Source organism: Lycorma delicatula, chromosome 3 (genome assembly GCF_047948215.1).
Source record: "Lycorma delicatula isolate Av1 chromosome 3, ASM4794821v1, whole genome shotgun sequence".
In the NCBI taxonomy this organism is placed as follows: domain Eukaryota; kingdom Metazoa; phylum Arthropoda; class Insecta; order Hemiptera; family Fulgoridae; genus Lycorma; species Lycorma delicatula.
This window is the reverse complement of record NC_134457.1, coordinates 51327845-51342493: the sequence shown is the minus strand read 5'-3', so window position 1 is coordinate 51342493 and position 14649 is coordinate 51327845. Positions and strand designations below refer to the sequence as shown.

General features: G+C 29.4%; 1 protein-coding gene across 1 annotated transcript in view; it reads left to right on the top strand.

The window, feature by feature from the left end:
- The window catches only part of LOC142321587 (multiple PDZ domain protein-like), a 1133813-nt gene that overhangs the window by 4668 nt on the left and 1114496 nt on the right, over positions 1-14649 (top strand). Inside the window, exons 2-4 of the mRNA XM_075359801.1 lie at positions 3988-4049; positions 9176-9327; positions 12391-12603. Of these exons, the coding sequence (XP_075215916.1) occupies positions 4034-4049; positions 9176-9327; positions 12391-12603 (381 nt within the window). The 5' untranslated portion in view covers positions 3988-4033. The remainder of the gene's footprint in view (positions 1-3987; positions 4050-9175; positions 9328-12390; positions 12604-14649) is intronic.

Below are 14649 nucleotides of genomic sequence, written 5' to 3'. Positions count from 1 at the left end.
TATTTCTCACTGGTCTTTTCTGGTGGAAGCAAATTTTTTTGTGTCTTTAAAAAAATGTAAGTAAACTGTATGATTCAGTACTATTTAATCTAACAAGTGTTGGTTACAATGTCTGTCATAAGAATAAATGGTTTACACTATAAGTTTGACTTTAGTAGCAGTATTAAAATTTTGGTTTGCATTGGGCACTTTATTATAGTGTGAGTAAATTAGTTATTACTACAGTTATTTAATGAGGTAAATTATTTTTATTTCAGTTCTGTTTTATATCAGTTGTATTAACCTGATTGTAGACTGTTTCATTTAAGTCATTTCACTTTTTCAGACATTTGTCAAATATTTTACAGAAATAATAATCTATATCACCCTCATTAATAATTATTTTGGTTATTGAATGTATTTTAATGTTTTAATTTTTTGGATATCATTTTTTATTATGGAATGTTAGCCTAACCGTCACAGCCATTTTGACCTGATTCTTCAGGTCACAAAGTGTGAATATTTATTTTGTCAGTTTCATTAAAAAATTATGGTTAGCTTCATTTAGATTTTATTTAATTTTTTATTACAAGTTTTGTTAAATTGTTTAGGTTGATGTATTTTTGTTACTTTTTCGTTTTATGCCCCCCACTTTTTTCAATAAAAATTACTTTATTTAGCATGTTTTATAATAATTGATGAATAAAACAGAGAAATACCGTGGTAATCCTATAACTCATAAAAATAACCCAATATAATACATTAGAGAAAACACTCTTAACATGCTGTTTTACACTTGTCATTTTAAACATTCTCCATATTAATATATTTTACGTATTAAAAATATAAGCATTGCTTATAATTATAAATATCAAAACATCACTGTTGATTAGTTAAGGTTAGCGAGCAAAGCAAGCATAGGTTAAGTTTGGTTAGATTATATTTATAATTTCTCTGCAAATACCCACAGATTTGGAAGAATTCTGCCTCTATTGTACTTTCTTTTTGAAAATGAGGACTCATCTATTTCTACTGTCATTTCTGGACCACCTACCTGTTTTGTGTTTTTTTAATAACTGTTCAGTACACACTCTTCTCTCAAGTACATTTTCCAATCCATTATTGCTCATTTGGCATTAACTATGCTCTCTAACCTTGACCAATATGTAAAATATATTAATAAATGTTTAAAATGAACAGTATAAAACAGCATGTTAGTGAGTTTTCTCTGATGTTTTATTCTTCAATTATTATTTTAAATCATGCTATATTAAGTAATTTTTATGCATGATTTGCTGTTTTAATTGAATTTTTTATGTGGAAAATAATTTTTTATATTTGATTGAAGATGTATACTGAAAAATATGAAAGTACCTAAAGGTGGTTAGATTATTAGGTTATTAGGCTGCAGTAACTGATTGGAAGGTTTGTTCCAAACTATTTTCAAGTTTTTTCAGATAGTTTTCTTTTTAATTTTGAACTTATATTGTTTGCCTTTGCATATTTGTTTTCTTTCTTTTAATAAATCACAATTTTTCACCAACCAGTTATATTAGCTTAAGATTTTGCATAAATAATTTTCTTTAGCTTTTGAGAATATGGGTGGAGAGTATTGATTTCAATATTAAGCTGACTGCTCCTTTGAATCATACACTTGAAAAATACATAATACTTCTCTTCATGATACACATCCTGTAAGCAAGTAACAATCAAATCTTAAAATTAACAGAAACACTTATCAGAAGAATTATGTGAACATTTTTGTATTTACCTATTCATTGGTTGGGGTTACTTATAGAAAGTGCTCAGTTTAAATATTTATTATTAAAATATCTGGGTGGAGTCACTAAGGTAATCAGACCATATTTTCTAGTCAGATAGTTATTTGACAGCAATTCTGGTAATTTCTCATTATTTTGATGACACAATTATTATTACCATAAAGTTACAAATATAAAAAATGAACACTATGATAGTAATTCAATATACAGTTTGTGTTTATATTTTATTAAAAGACTGTGATCAAGGCTTTTTTTCTAATAAGTGAGGTAAATAATTTATATAAATAATGATGTTTTTATTCACTTTCTGGTAAAGAGTAGTAAGGCTAAAAAAGCTAGTTTGATTGAAAATCTCATTCTTTTTTGAAGTTTGTTAAAAAGAAATTCATTAAAAAAATTTAGTCATGTGACTCCATTGCTATAACAATTTTATCTATTTCTGTAGTACCAGATCTAGTCTTTCTTCAGTATAAAGCATACTAGCCATTTTAAGGGGACTAGCTGTTATTTTATTGAAATATAAATGTATTCTTGATTCTGTCTCTTCCTGTAAACAAATTTAAGAAGGTATTATTTAAACAAAGACCCTGTTGAACCTGACACGGGATATTATTATTCTTCAGCACGACCATGTTGGTTGTGGGAGTCACCCAATGTCGTTTCATCTAAAATTATTATGGTTATGGCAATAGCTGCATATATTTTTAGAATAGTTTTATTGAAGTTAATGAACATTGGATTCCCACAAAGATGCAAAGAAATATAACTTTTATGATTTTTTACTTCTACTTCATACAAGGTAGTATTGTAATCGCAAAAAAATTCAGTTTTCAGATTTTGACGGAAATATTTATTTTGATCATCCCTGAATCCATTTTGACTAATTTCAGCGTGATGTCTGTACGTGCGTTTGTATCCCTCAAAACTCAAAAATTATTAGCCATAGAATGTTGAAATTTTGGATTTAGGACTGTTGTAACATCTAGTTTTGCACCTCCCTGTTTGATTGCAATCAACTTGACCAGAAATGTCCAAAAAAGCCCAAAATCCAAAAAATTTGGATTTTGACCTTTTTTAACTGCAGTAATAAGCTCTCATTGAGAGCTTTTTAATGATATATGATAAGTGGAACCATTTTCATTGGTTCCAGGGTTATAGCCAAATAAAATTTTAATTAATAATATATTTGGATCTTACAAGAAGATTGGTTCGAATCCGACTTCATTTCTTTTATTTTTCAACTTTTTCTTTTAATTTAAATATATTGATTTATTAATAACTATTAACCTCTCATTATAAAAAAATTACAATAAATAATAATTCAATAACAATAAAAAAAAAAAAAAAATATGAAAAAATCATATGTTATTAGTGAAATAAAATTTTATGTATATTTTTCATTTTAAAAAAATGTGTATCTATTTAATAGGTGTATAAGGAAGTCTTGTGTCCACATAATATTTTTTTTTTATATGACATTAACATGTTTCTTGTTTTATCAAACAAGTTTAAAATAACTATTAATTTTTTAGCAGAATCATTTAAGGAAAGATCAGGCTTTAATTTTGTGGTATGAATTATAATATTTTTAAACTGTAAATTTGAAATTAAAGTGTTTCCTTTGTTAGGAAATTATTTTGAATTGTTGGTTTGCTGCGACTAATTATTGTATTTTCCATAAAAATAACTACTGTTCATAGTAGTTAAAGTGAGAATTTATCCTCCTTGTTAGACAGTGCTAATTAAATATCACTTGCTTCATTATTTCAAAAATTACAATTACAGGAAAAACACTGTAGTATGGAAACAGTGGTTTTCAAAATAATTATTCTTTCCACTTTGTATTAATGTGCTTTGATCACATAAAACTATGCATACAGTTGAGTGTTCAGATGATTACACTTATTGATGTTCTATTTTTCATTTTTTGACCCTTTCAGTACATAAATTATGGTTTTGATACTTACTATGGTTACTAATATATGGATATATGGATACTAATTATGGTTTTGAACTATTTGTTCTTAATAGAAGATGAAAGGTATACTTTTTCTGAACAATGAAAGGTATAATTTTTTTTTTTTTTTTTATTGAACAATGTGAAAACAACATTATGAAATGGTCATCTATACACAACAGATGATATAATTAATTATGATTTACAGTGTTTTAATCAATAGAAATTGTCTGATTTTGAAGAATGTTAAATAATATAAATATGTTTCAGGCGACATGCTCTGTAACTGGATTTGATAAATATTGATGACATTAAGATGCCTCTAAATGCAGGTAAGAATAAAATTTTATTATAGATGTTATTCTAGTATTAATATTATAACATTGAGAAATGTTTATTTTTAATATGTAACTTATCAGGTGATTATAGAGCTTTGGAGCAGACTGCAATTGTTGTTCTTCAGAAGCTGGCTTTTTTTACATATTTTGAATAATTTATGTCAGAATACAATAACTGATGTAATAACAATACATTTTCCTTGTTTTTATTTCAGTTCGTAAGAATAAATTATAACTATGATTGAAAAATTATAGAAAAATGTTTTTGTTATGTAAAGTTAGAATCTGTGTTAGTAATAAATGTTAGTTACTCATTGAGGAAAAAAGTTGTGTACAAGGTAATAGTAATATCATCTATTAACTATTACAATTGTTGATAGTATGAAAATAAATAAAAAATATAAAGAACATTTTTAATGCTTCTATTTATTGTTAAAATAAAACTGTTAATTTGTATGAACCCAGTTATAATAATTATCATGGTATGTGGCCACACATACATACATTTTTAATTTTAATATTTTTAAATACTAAATTTATATAAATTTTATTTATTTATTTATTCCTTGATGGGCAAGTTCCATAGAATTGGGTTGTTATTTTCATTCCATCAGGAATGAAAATTATTTGTCTGTGGAACTACTCTAGGAATTGATTTGCTACACAGGGATTGCACAGAAAGCCAAACTAGTGGTTAAGATGCCACCTAATCCTAATTAATGGGTGAATTCAGGCCACCCAATTAATGAGTAACTAATGATTTACTCTTCAGCCTGATCTCCAGTGGAGGGTACTAAATGATTATACTCATATTACTATTGTTTTAATATATTTTTATATCTGTACCTATAAAAGCAACTTGTCCTGACTGACTCACTTATTTATCACCGCCCAGCAAACAGTAATGGAAGTAAAGTACTGAAAAGTTGTATACATGTTGTTCTTAAGGTGTCAGTGCACACTAAGACAGGATTTCTTTAAATTCTTAATTTAAAGGGTTAAAATGGAGTAACATCAAAATTTACAATTTTTTAATTTCTTCATAACAATTGATGATATTAACTTGAATTTTGGTGTGTCTAATTTTCATGTAAATATTTAAAAACCAATTTTTAGATTTTTCAAAATTCGACGTTGAAAAGATTGAAGAAAGGTAAAGAAATATGAATAAGAGTTGCAAATTTCCCCCATTTCCAACTGTACTAAATGATGTATTCACTAGATTGGAACTTGCAAATACTTTTCAGATAAATATCTTAAAAACATTTGCAGGTTTTTTGAATTTTGATTTTTTAAGGGTGGGATAGTATACAGCACAACAGCTTGACCAACACAACCACTGTTACTGTATGTGCAATGCAGCTGGCTGCACCTGCCTCTGGTTACTTGACTGAAAAACATAAAATAAAATAAATTAAAATATTAAAAAAAGAAATGAGAAATGAAGTACGGTCACTTCCTAGTGGTGTTTGTAATAGGCTTTAATTTTTATTTAGCATTATTGCTCTCACAAGCATGAGTTTAATGAATACAAGCATGAGTTTAATGGTCCTAGAGGAGAACCCTCTGACCTAGTAAGGGCGAGCAAAGCAAGCCATGATCGGCTAAATGTTCCCTAACGATGATAGGAAACGCAAGTAATCATATAGTGCTGGCCTCCATGGCGCGAGTGGTAGTGTCTTAGCCTTTCATCCAGAGATCCTGGGTTTGAATCCCAGTCAGGAATGGCATTTTCACATGCTACAAAAATTATCATTCATCTCATCCTCCGAAGCAATACTTAGTGGTGGTCCCAGAGCTTAAAAAAAGTATTGTATAGTGCTGGCAAAGCCGCGACAGGGATGCTAGATTGGGGATTGTAATACATTTTTTCTTTATCTTTATTTGGCCTTTGCTTATCAGTTTATATTAGACCCGCATTTCAATTTATTAATAAAATGAGTTGGTCTGACAAAGATTGTTCAATTTTCTTATCTTAATTTTTTTTTCTTTTTTTAAGATTGAAATAAGTGTTGTAAATAAATTTGCTATTAAAAAAATACTGCAGATTAAGCTGCAACAGAGGTGTGCTATTATATGTGAGGGATATCTTTAATGTAAAGACCATTTGGAAATTTCTGTCCTTAAGATTGGTAAACCTGTCGTTCATGGCCATGCTAATAATGTACACATGTATTGTTCTCTGTAAGTTGTCGTGTTGTAGTATCTTTGATTACCTCTGAGTTACCATGTTATAAAATGAATAGGGAAATCGATGTTGCTACTGACTGTGAAATATATGGAGTCATGTTTTTTAAACCATCAAAACATTAAACCGGCTGAAATTTATAGGCAGTTGCTTGCTGTGTATGGTGATGATGTAATGAATGAAAGAAATGTCTGAAAATGGTGTGAAAGGTTTTCAAGTAACAGAATTAATGTGCACAATGAAGATTGTTTGGAGAGACCCTCGATAATCGTCAAGAACTTGTTGAAACGCATGGATGATGAAATCAGAGAAGATCGTCACTCAACGATTTCCGACTTGGCCCTTCTTTTTCCTGATGTTTGAAGAACTGTTATCGGTCACATTTTCATGACTGTTTAGGCTTCAGAAAGGTTTGTGCACGTTGGGTGCCACATGCTTTGATGGAATGTCACAAAAAAATCTGAACGGTATCTGCTTTGGAATTTTTGATGCGTTACACAGAAAAAGGTGATGAGTTCTTTAATTCAACTGTTACCAGTAATGAAACAGGATTTTGTATTACACACCAGAAAGAAAATGGCTGTCAAGTGAATAGCATCATCCTCAATCACCAATCAGACCAACAAAGATCAAGCCTCAGCTATTTGGACGCAAACTGATGGCCATAGTCTTTTGGGATAGGTTTGTCTTACTGCTGATCGATTTCATGCCATATGGAATGACTATAAATGCAGAAGTCTACTGTAAAATTCTACGTAAGTTATGGCACACCATTCAAAATTGGTACATGGGCGACTGACCGATGGTGTCATCCGGCTGCATGATAATGCATGTCCACATGTTGAGGGTCCGATGTGAGATTTACTGAGAACATTTGGATGGGAGATTTACGATCACCCACCACATAGTCCAGACTTAGCTCCGTCTGATTACTATTTATTTAGGAAATTGAAATAATTTTTGAGTGGGATGCGATTCGCGGGTGATGATGAACTTAAAAGTGCTGTTAATCAGTGGCTAAATGGACTGGTGGCAGAAAAATATGATGAAGGTATATTGAAGCTGTATCACTACAATAAATGTCGTAATTCATGTGGCGATTATATAGTGAAGTAGTACAAGATATAGTTTAAGAGAAATAAAAAATATTTATTAAGTTTAGAGAATAAATTTGTTTATAATGAAATTTATCAATTTAGAAATTGATCCTTGGATCATTTCATACTTGATAATGACTATAAATTAACCTGTAATTTAACTGCATTTTACTTTACTATTATTATGTTTGTATTTTACTTGTTTAACATTGTATTATTAATGGAATAAATAGATTTTTTATTAATTTTGTGGTATTTTAACCTAATCAGCTGGATGAAACTAAAGTCATTCAACATTAAAAGACTGACAGTTAATATTCTCCTTCATTTTTCTCTGATTATTAATTTATAATATTATAAATATGATTTATAATATAAATCATATTTAGATGCTTAATGTACTAGGAAAAATATGATATGAAAAATAGCTAATGTACAGTACTATTTGGCTTTCATTTAAAAAGATTCTTCAATTTACTGAAAGAATAACTGAGATGATAATGCTGCTTGAAGAAAACTATTGAAGTGTTTTATGGTTTCAGTTGTCAAGCCATAAAAAAAACAACAATACTTAGTGCTTTCATACTGTTATTTATTGTGACTGCCTTTTTGCTGTATAATTATCGAACTGAGCTTTACATTTATTTTTGGATGTCTTAGTATATTAAAATTTCTTGTATTGTAATAGTTTCTTTATCTAAAATCATATGGTGTCTTTGTCAAATATTTTGTTGGTAATTTTTTTTTTGGTTATTGATTATTTAGCCTTATCCAAGGTTAAAGACTTCATTGTTTTGAGACTATTGTTTTACTTAAATTATTGTGTGCGCTGAGATAAAATGCAAATAAATTCATTAACATTTGTACTTACTATTAAGTACAGACTTTTTGCAAGGTTTCAGGATTGTATTGGAAGCACGTTGTTTATTCCTTATCAAAATTACTAGTGACTGTTTAAAGGTCTAAAGAAATTTTGAAGTTACTTAGTTTAATTATTATTATTATCAAAATTATTTTTTATTTTTTTGTTGAGGTTATATTGAACTAATCAGGCATAATTATACCTTGTACAATTACTTTTCAACTAATGGATTTTTGTCTCGAGACAATCAACCTGGTGGTAGTACAATAAATTAAGGCTTAACATTAGCATTAGAATTCATTTTAAAGTATTTTCTATTTAATTTTAACTAAGGTTCAGCTGTTTCACTGAACAGTGTTATAATAGTTGATTGACAATGACTTTGCCAACCACCACAAACTTAAAATACCTAAAATTATTATAAAAATATTTTTTTCCTAAGATCATCATAATTTTTATGTAGATTATAATTATCTACCTTCTAACTCACTGAGTACAGCAAACTTTTAAAATGGAATATAACTGAAACATGTCAACATGAAAAAAAAAATTAAAAAACTTGAAAATTTATTTAATTTAATGAAAAAAAATGTAATTATGATGAAGCTAAGAAAGGCAGATAATTGTACAATAAAAAAAAAAAAAAACTATAAACTTAGTAGATCTTTGCTGGGTTTTCTCTCCAAACTCTTTTGGAATCATTCTTTGACAAGTCTTATTTCATTTAATTTCACTTAGCCATTTTTCATTGTTTCTTTGTTGGATTGAAAAAAAATATTATTAGTATATTTTCATATATTGAATGATTTGTTGAATAACTTTGAGTAGTAAATAGTCATAGACTATATTATATATGAAATTTATTTGCTTCAGCATTCATCTCATTCGAAATAGATGGACATGTATGCTGTATTCTGTCATTAGTATGCATTTTAAAAGTGGTGAATAATGTTTAAATGTAATTTTTTTCCAGATATATCTACAGCTCTTCAGCTACTTGAACACATTCAGTTGACGATCAACCAAAGTGATGATCCTAAATTACAAGCTCAGACAAGTGATGATCTCAATTTACTTATATCATCCTTGGAAAATCCAATATTCAGGAGCATTGTTACTATCCAGGTTTGTACTTTTATTTCTTATTGAACTGAAAACTGTATTATATGACATGTTTATGAACTAGCATAGAAACCTTAGATAAGTTTTTTTATGAAAAGAATTTCATGGGAAAAGGACAATTCTATTTTGATTTATAAGATAGGTGTAGTTAGTGAATGCATTGCATATATAGGTGAATCTGCCAATCTCACCTTTATTTTTTCAATGAGTAAAATATTTTTACTCATTGGAAAAATAAAGTAGTGATGTTGACAGATACACCTTAATATCAGTTAAACTGTAAAAACAATAAAAAAACAACTTTAAGATTAAATTTTTTTTCATTATCAATCACTTGAGTGTTTGTGAACTATACATTCTTTCTTTAATTTTTTAAGTATGATTTGTTTGTATTTCATTTTTTGTAATGCAGTTTGAAAGAATCACATTTGATGTTTTGGAAACTTTTGCTCAATGGAACCAGAAGTTTATCTTTTTGTAGAAATACTCAAGTGTATAATTTTATTACTCTCATTAATATTTTTCTGTGTAGTCATTTTTTGTAGTACAGTTGATACCAAAGTGGAGATTCTGTTTTTACCCATATTCACTAGATTATTTCCGTCTTAAATGTAGCAGTAACTTCTATATCTTTTTATAAAAGTGGAAATACAGAGAAGTAGAATTTGGGTCCTCTTACAATCCACTAATTAGAAGACTTGATTTTGAGCACATTTCAATTCTCCCAAGTCAAAGTGTGATGATGCACTACTGTATTTACAACTTAAGTGTAATTTGTGGAAAAAATAAATTTGAAACAGTTGGTTGATATACTTCCATTATTTTGCCTCTTTTTTAATTCAGGTGCGATTTTACATAAAACTCAAATCTCAACTGCTGACTCAGTAGCTCAACTTTTTGTTTCTTTCTTCTCAGTGACATGGTAGATATGTCAGTGCACTTGTAAAGATTCTTGTTTTTATGTTTCTCTGTGAGCAACATGAACACACTTTTTTGATGATTCATGATGATGTGTGACAGTTGCAAATAACTACTTTTTTGAAATTTTTATAAAGAACAATTTGTAAGAAGTCTTATTACACTTTTATTAATATAATCAAATTTTAATGTGCAGTAATTTTCACTTTTATATGTTTTTATGTTCAGCAATAGAAAATGTTACATAACTAAGATAAAAAATTTAGATTGTGATTGTCAGTCTGTACAAACCATTTTTTGACAGTATATACCATATTCACTGCAGATGGTCATCCATGTAGAGCTTTATCATGCTTCTCTTGGTTCTTATTGATCCTCCAGTTTTATCCCATTACAAACTAGTTCTAGCATTACATTTTGGCTGTGCATTTCATAAATTTGTCTGAATATGTTTCTTAACTGCACATCCCTAGCGTTCAAAAAATAAACTACTTAACCTATATAAAAATCGGTATACATTTAATTGATTCAGATATATTTAAAATTTAGAAATAATCTTAAGTATAATCAAAGTTCCAACGCATTGGCATTTTCCTTTGAATAAAGATTCTGCACGCGCATAATGTGAACGTCAAGATATGGGTGTGCAGATTATGACCAGCTGAATTTTTTCAGTCACTTTTTGTTAAGAAAACTTAAAGCTTACTAATTTTAAGTTATTTATAAGTTTTGGTTAAAACCTACAGTTTATTGCTGAATGTGCTTGTGAATTTTTCCCACAAAATTACATACTTTTCCTAAACACAGGTGAGTAAATAGGAAATCGGAATTTGCCCATAGATGGCCCTAGTTGTCAATGTAGTTACCGTCCAACCGCATCATTGGCGCCATTTTCTTTCTTTGACAGTTGACAATAATTTTCAACTCACAACAGTACAAGTTTCATACAAAAGCGTAGTTTTAATTAGCGTTGAACATGTAGAGTTTTGTACCTACAAACTATGATTTGCAGACAGCATTGATTTTCTGTTACCATTTAAAGAAAACTGCTGCAGAATAGCATTAAATGCTTGTCAAAGCTTACGGTGAGCATGCTCTTGATAAATCACAGTGCTTTGAGTGGTTAAAAAATTCAAAGGTGGTGATTTTGATATGAGAAATGATGAACGTGGAAGATCACCAAAAAAGTTTGAAGACAGGGAATTGCAAGCATCGTTGGATGAGGATGATGCTCAAACGTAACAATAACTCGCGGATCAATTAAATGTAACATGAGAAGTCGTCTTTATATGTTTGAAAGCCATGGGAAAGATCCAGATGATGGGAAAATGGGTTTCACGTGAAGTGAATGAAAGACAGCAAGAAGACTGAAAAACCACTTGTGAAATGCTGCTCACCAGGTACAAAAGAAAGTCATTTCTCCATTAAATTGTGACAGGTGATGAAAAGTAGATGGATTTATTTCAAGAATCCTAAGCTTAAAAGATCATGGGTAACTCCAGGCAAATCATTAATTTCAAGGCCAAATCGCTATGGAAAGAAGACAATGCACTGTTTGGTGGGATCAGAAGGGTGTGATCTATTATGAGCTGCTAAAACCTAGCAAAACCGTCAATACTGAACGCTACCGATAACAAATGATCGATTTGAATCAAGCATTGCATAAAAAACAACCAGAATATCAAAAAAGGCAACAAAGTGAGTTTGCTTCATGATAATGCACCATCACACACAGCAAAACCGGTCAAGGAAACAATTGCATTCAGTTGGGAAATACTTTCGCATGCGGCTTACCAGATTTGGCTCTGTCCAGTTACTATTTATTTGCATCAATGGGACATGCATTTGCTGATCAGCGCTTCACTTCCTATGAAAATGGCTCAATGACTGGTTTTCCTCAAAAGAGCAACAGCTTTTTTGGCGCGGCATTCATAAATTGTCAGAGAGAAAGGGTAAAATATATAGCTAGCAATGGACAATATTTTGAATAAAATATTTTTTACCATTTTCATACAGTATATGTGTATTTTGTATACAAAAATTCCAGTTTCATATTTACACACTGGGTAATATGTCCAGTTAACCTACTATATTTTATTTTAATTTTTTTTTTTTATTTTTTATGTTGATGAGATTTTTTTTTTGCAGGATTCATTATCAGAACTGAATGTTCAACTACATCAACATCCTAGTATTTTGCCTGTTGATTTTGATATAAATACAGCAGGAGAACTTGTTCTTAATTTACCTCCACCTATATATTTCCCAGCAACGCCTACTGTAGCTAATGAGTTCGATGATCAGCGAGTTCCTGTTGCAAAATTATCGCAGAGCTCCAGTGGAGAAGCTAATTCACCTCCGGCAAGTAGCATTAATTTGTTCATTATAGATTTAAACAAAGCGAGTCAAAAGAATGGAAACTTCTCAACAACTTAAAAACTGTTCCAGATAGAATACTGTAACTTTCAGGATAAGGCAGCGGCCAACTACTTTACCTTTGACGAATAGAATTTCAACTCTTTTTTTGGGGGGCTCAAACACCCTTTTTGTGATGATCATTTTAAAGGTATCTTTAATACAAGAAAAATGGTATAAATGAAAAGTTGATATGATGTCTGTACCCAAAACAGTAGTGGGATAAAGTTTGATGTAAAATTACTAAATTTAATAAGTTCAAAAAATAAAATTAATTAAAAAGAAATTAAATTGACTTAAAGTTTATTCTAATTAAAATCTATTTTAAGTTTTATTTAAATTTAAAAAAAAAATTATTTTTAAAAGATGGTATTTTTCCAATTTATTGACTAAATAAATAAAAATGCTGATCGGATGTTCATTGATGTTCTCTTATGATTGTTGCAAAAATGAAGCTTACTTCATTGATGTGTAATATTCCATTTAGAGTGTTTCATTACTACACTGTTAGTATCTTATGAAAATTTATTATGTTCAGTTGTCTAATTGATTTTGTCCACCTTTACAACACTTGTAAGCATTTTTAATTTACATCTTTTTTACCTTTTTTTGTAATTATTTTTTACTGAATTAATTTTCTCTATGCTACCTGTTAACATTGCAATCAACATGTCACTTAGTTAACAGGAGATGACACTTTTAATGATGATGGGTTTTGGTGATAGAATTACGTCATATAATGAAGTTTGTGAATTGTTCAATGCAACATTTAATAATCGTAACCCTATTTCAAAAGGTACAGTTTCAAAAACCATCAAATGATATGAAGAAACAGGGAGCATAGGGGTAAACCAGGGTGGCCTAAATCTGCTACAGATAATAATAAATTGTTTGAAATTATGCAAGAATCTATTGAGAATCCTCATTCCTCGACTTGAACACCAGCTGAGAACACATTAGCCAATGTTCAGTGATTAAAACAATAAAAAGTGAAAATTTCAAACCTTTCAAAATTCATCTGGTGCAAGAACTTAATGAAGATGATTATGATCGAAGACTTCAGTTCTAAAAAAATTATGATAAACAGTGTGATTTATTAAACGACAAAGTTTTTAGTGATGAGGGCACATTTTTTAATGGCAGTATAAATTGTCATGATTGTTGATATTGGACTGATATTAATCTACACTGGTATCGTAAGGCACATAAACAGTATCCAATCAAAGTAAATATACTGGCAGGTACATGGATATTAATAATTGCTGGATGATTAATAGGGCCTATATTTTTATTGATGGAAATTTAAATGCAGTGAAATATGAGGGTTTTGCTTCTCAACCATATCATTCCAAACATTCAAACGTTGTTGACCCCAACTTCTAAAACATTTGGTTTCAACAAGATGGTGCCCTTCTCATTTCAGTCTTCAGGTGTGGGGAATTTGAAATGCATATTTTCCTGGAGGATGGATTAGCTGAAGGGGTCAAATAGAATGGCCTGCGAGATCTCCTTACCCTACTTGTTACCATTGGATTACTTTCTATGGAGCTAAGTAAAAAGTATTGTTTATCATAATAAGCTCCAGGATATCGACAATTTACAAAACAGAATTCAAGATTCAGCATAAAATATCACTGGGCAATCATTGAATAATGCAGTATCATCCTTTTAAAACTGACTGGCACACTGTCAAACAACAGAAGGAGGAAATTTCAAACATTTATTAAAATGAAATGTAAGTAAATAAGCAGGCATTATTCTTAATAAATAATATTTTTTTTAAATAAATTTATTCAATAATATCCATTCAATCAAATTTTTATAAATTTATTTATTTGGGTTAATAGTTCCTTAAATTATCAATGTCATTTTTAAAAAAATCCAAGTTATTATTTTGGGTACAGACATCATACCTACTTTTTATTTATACTATCTTTCTTGTCTTAAAGAGACTTTTAAAATAATCTATCACACAAAATGTGTTAACATTTA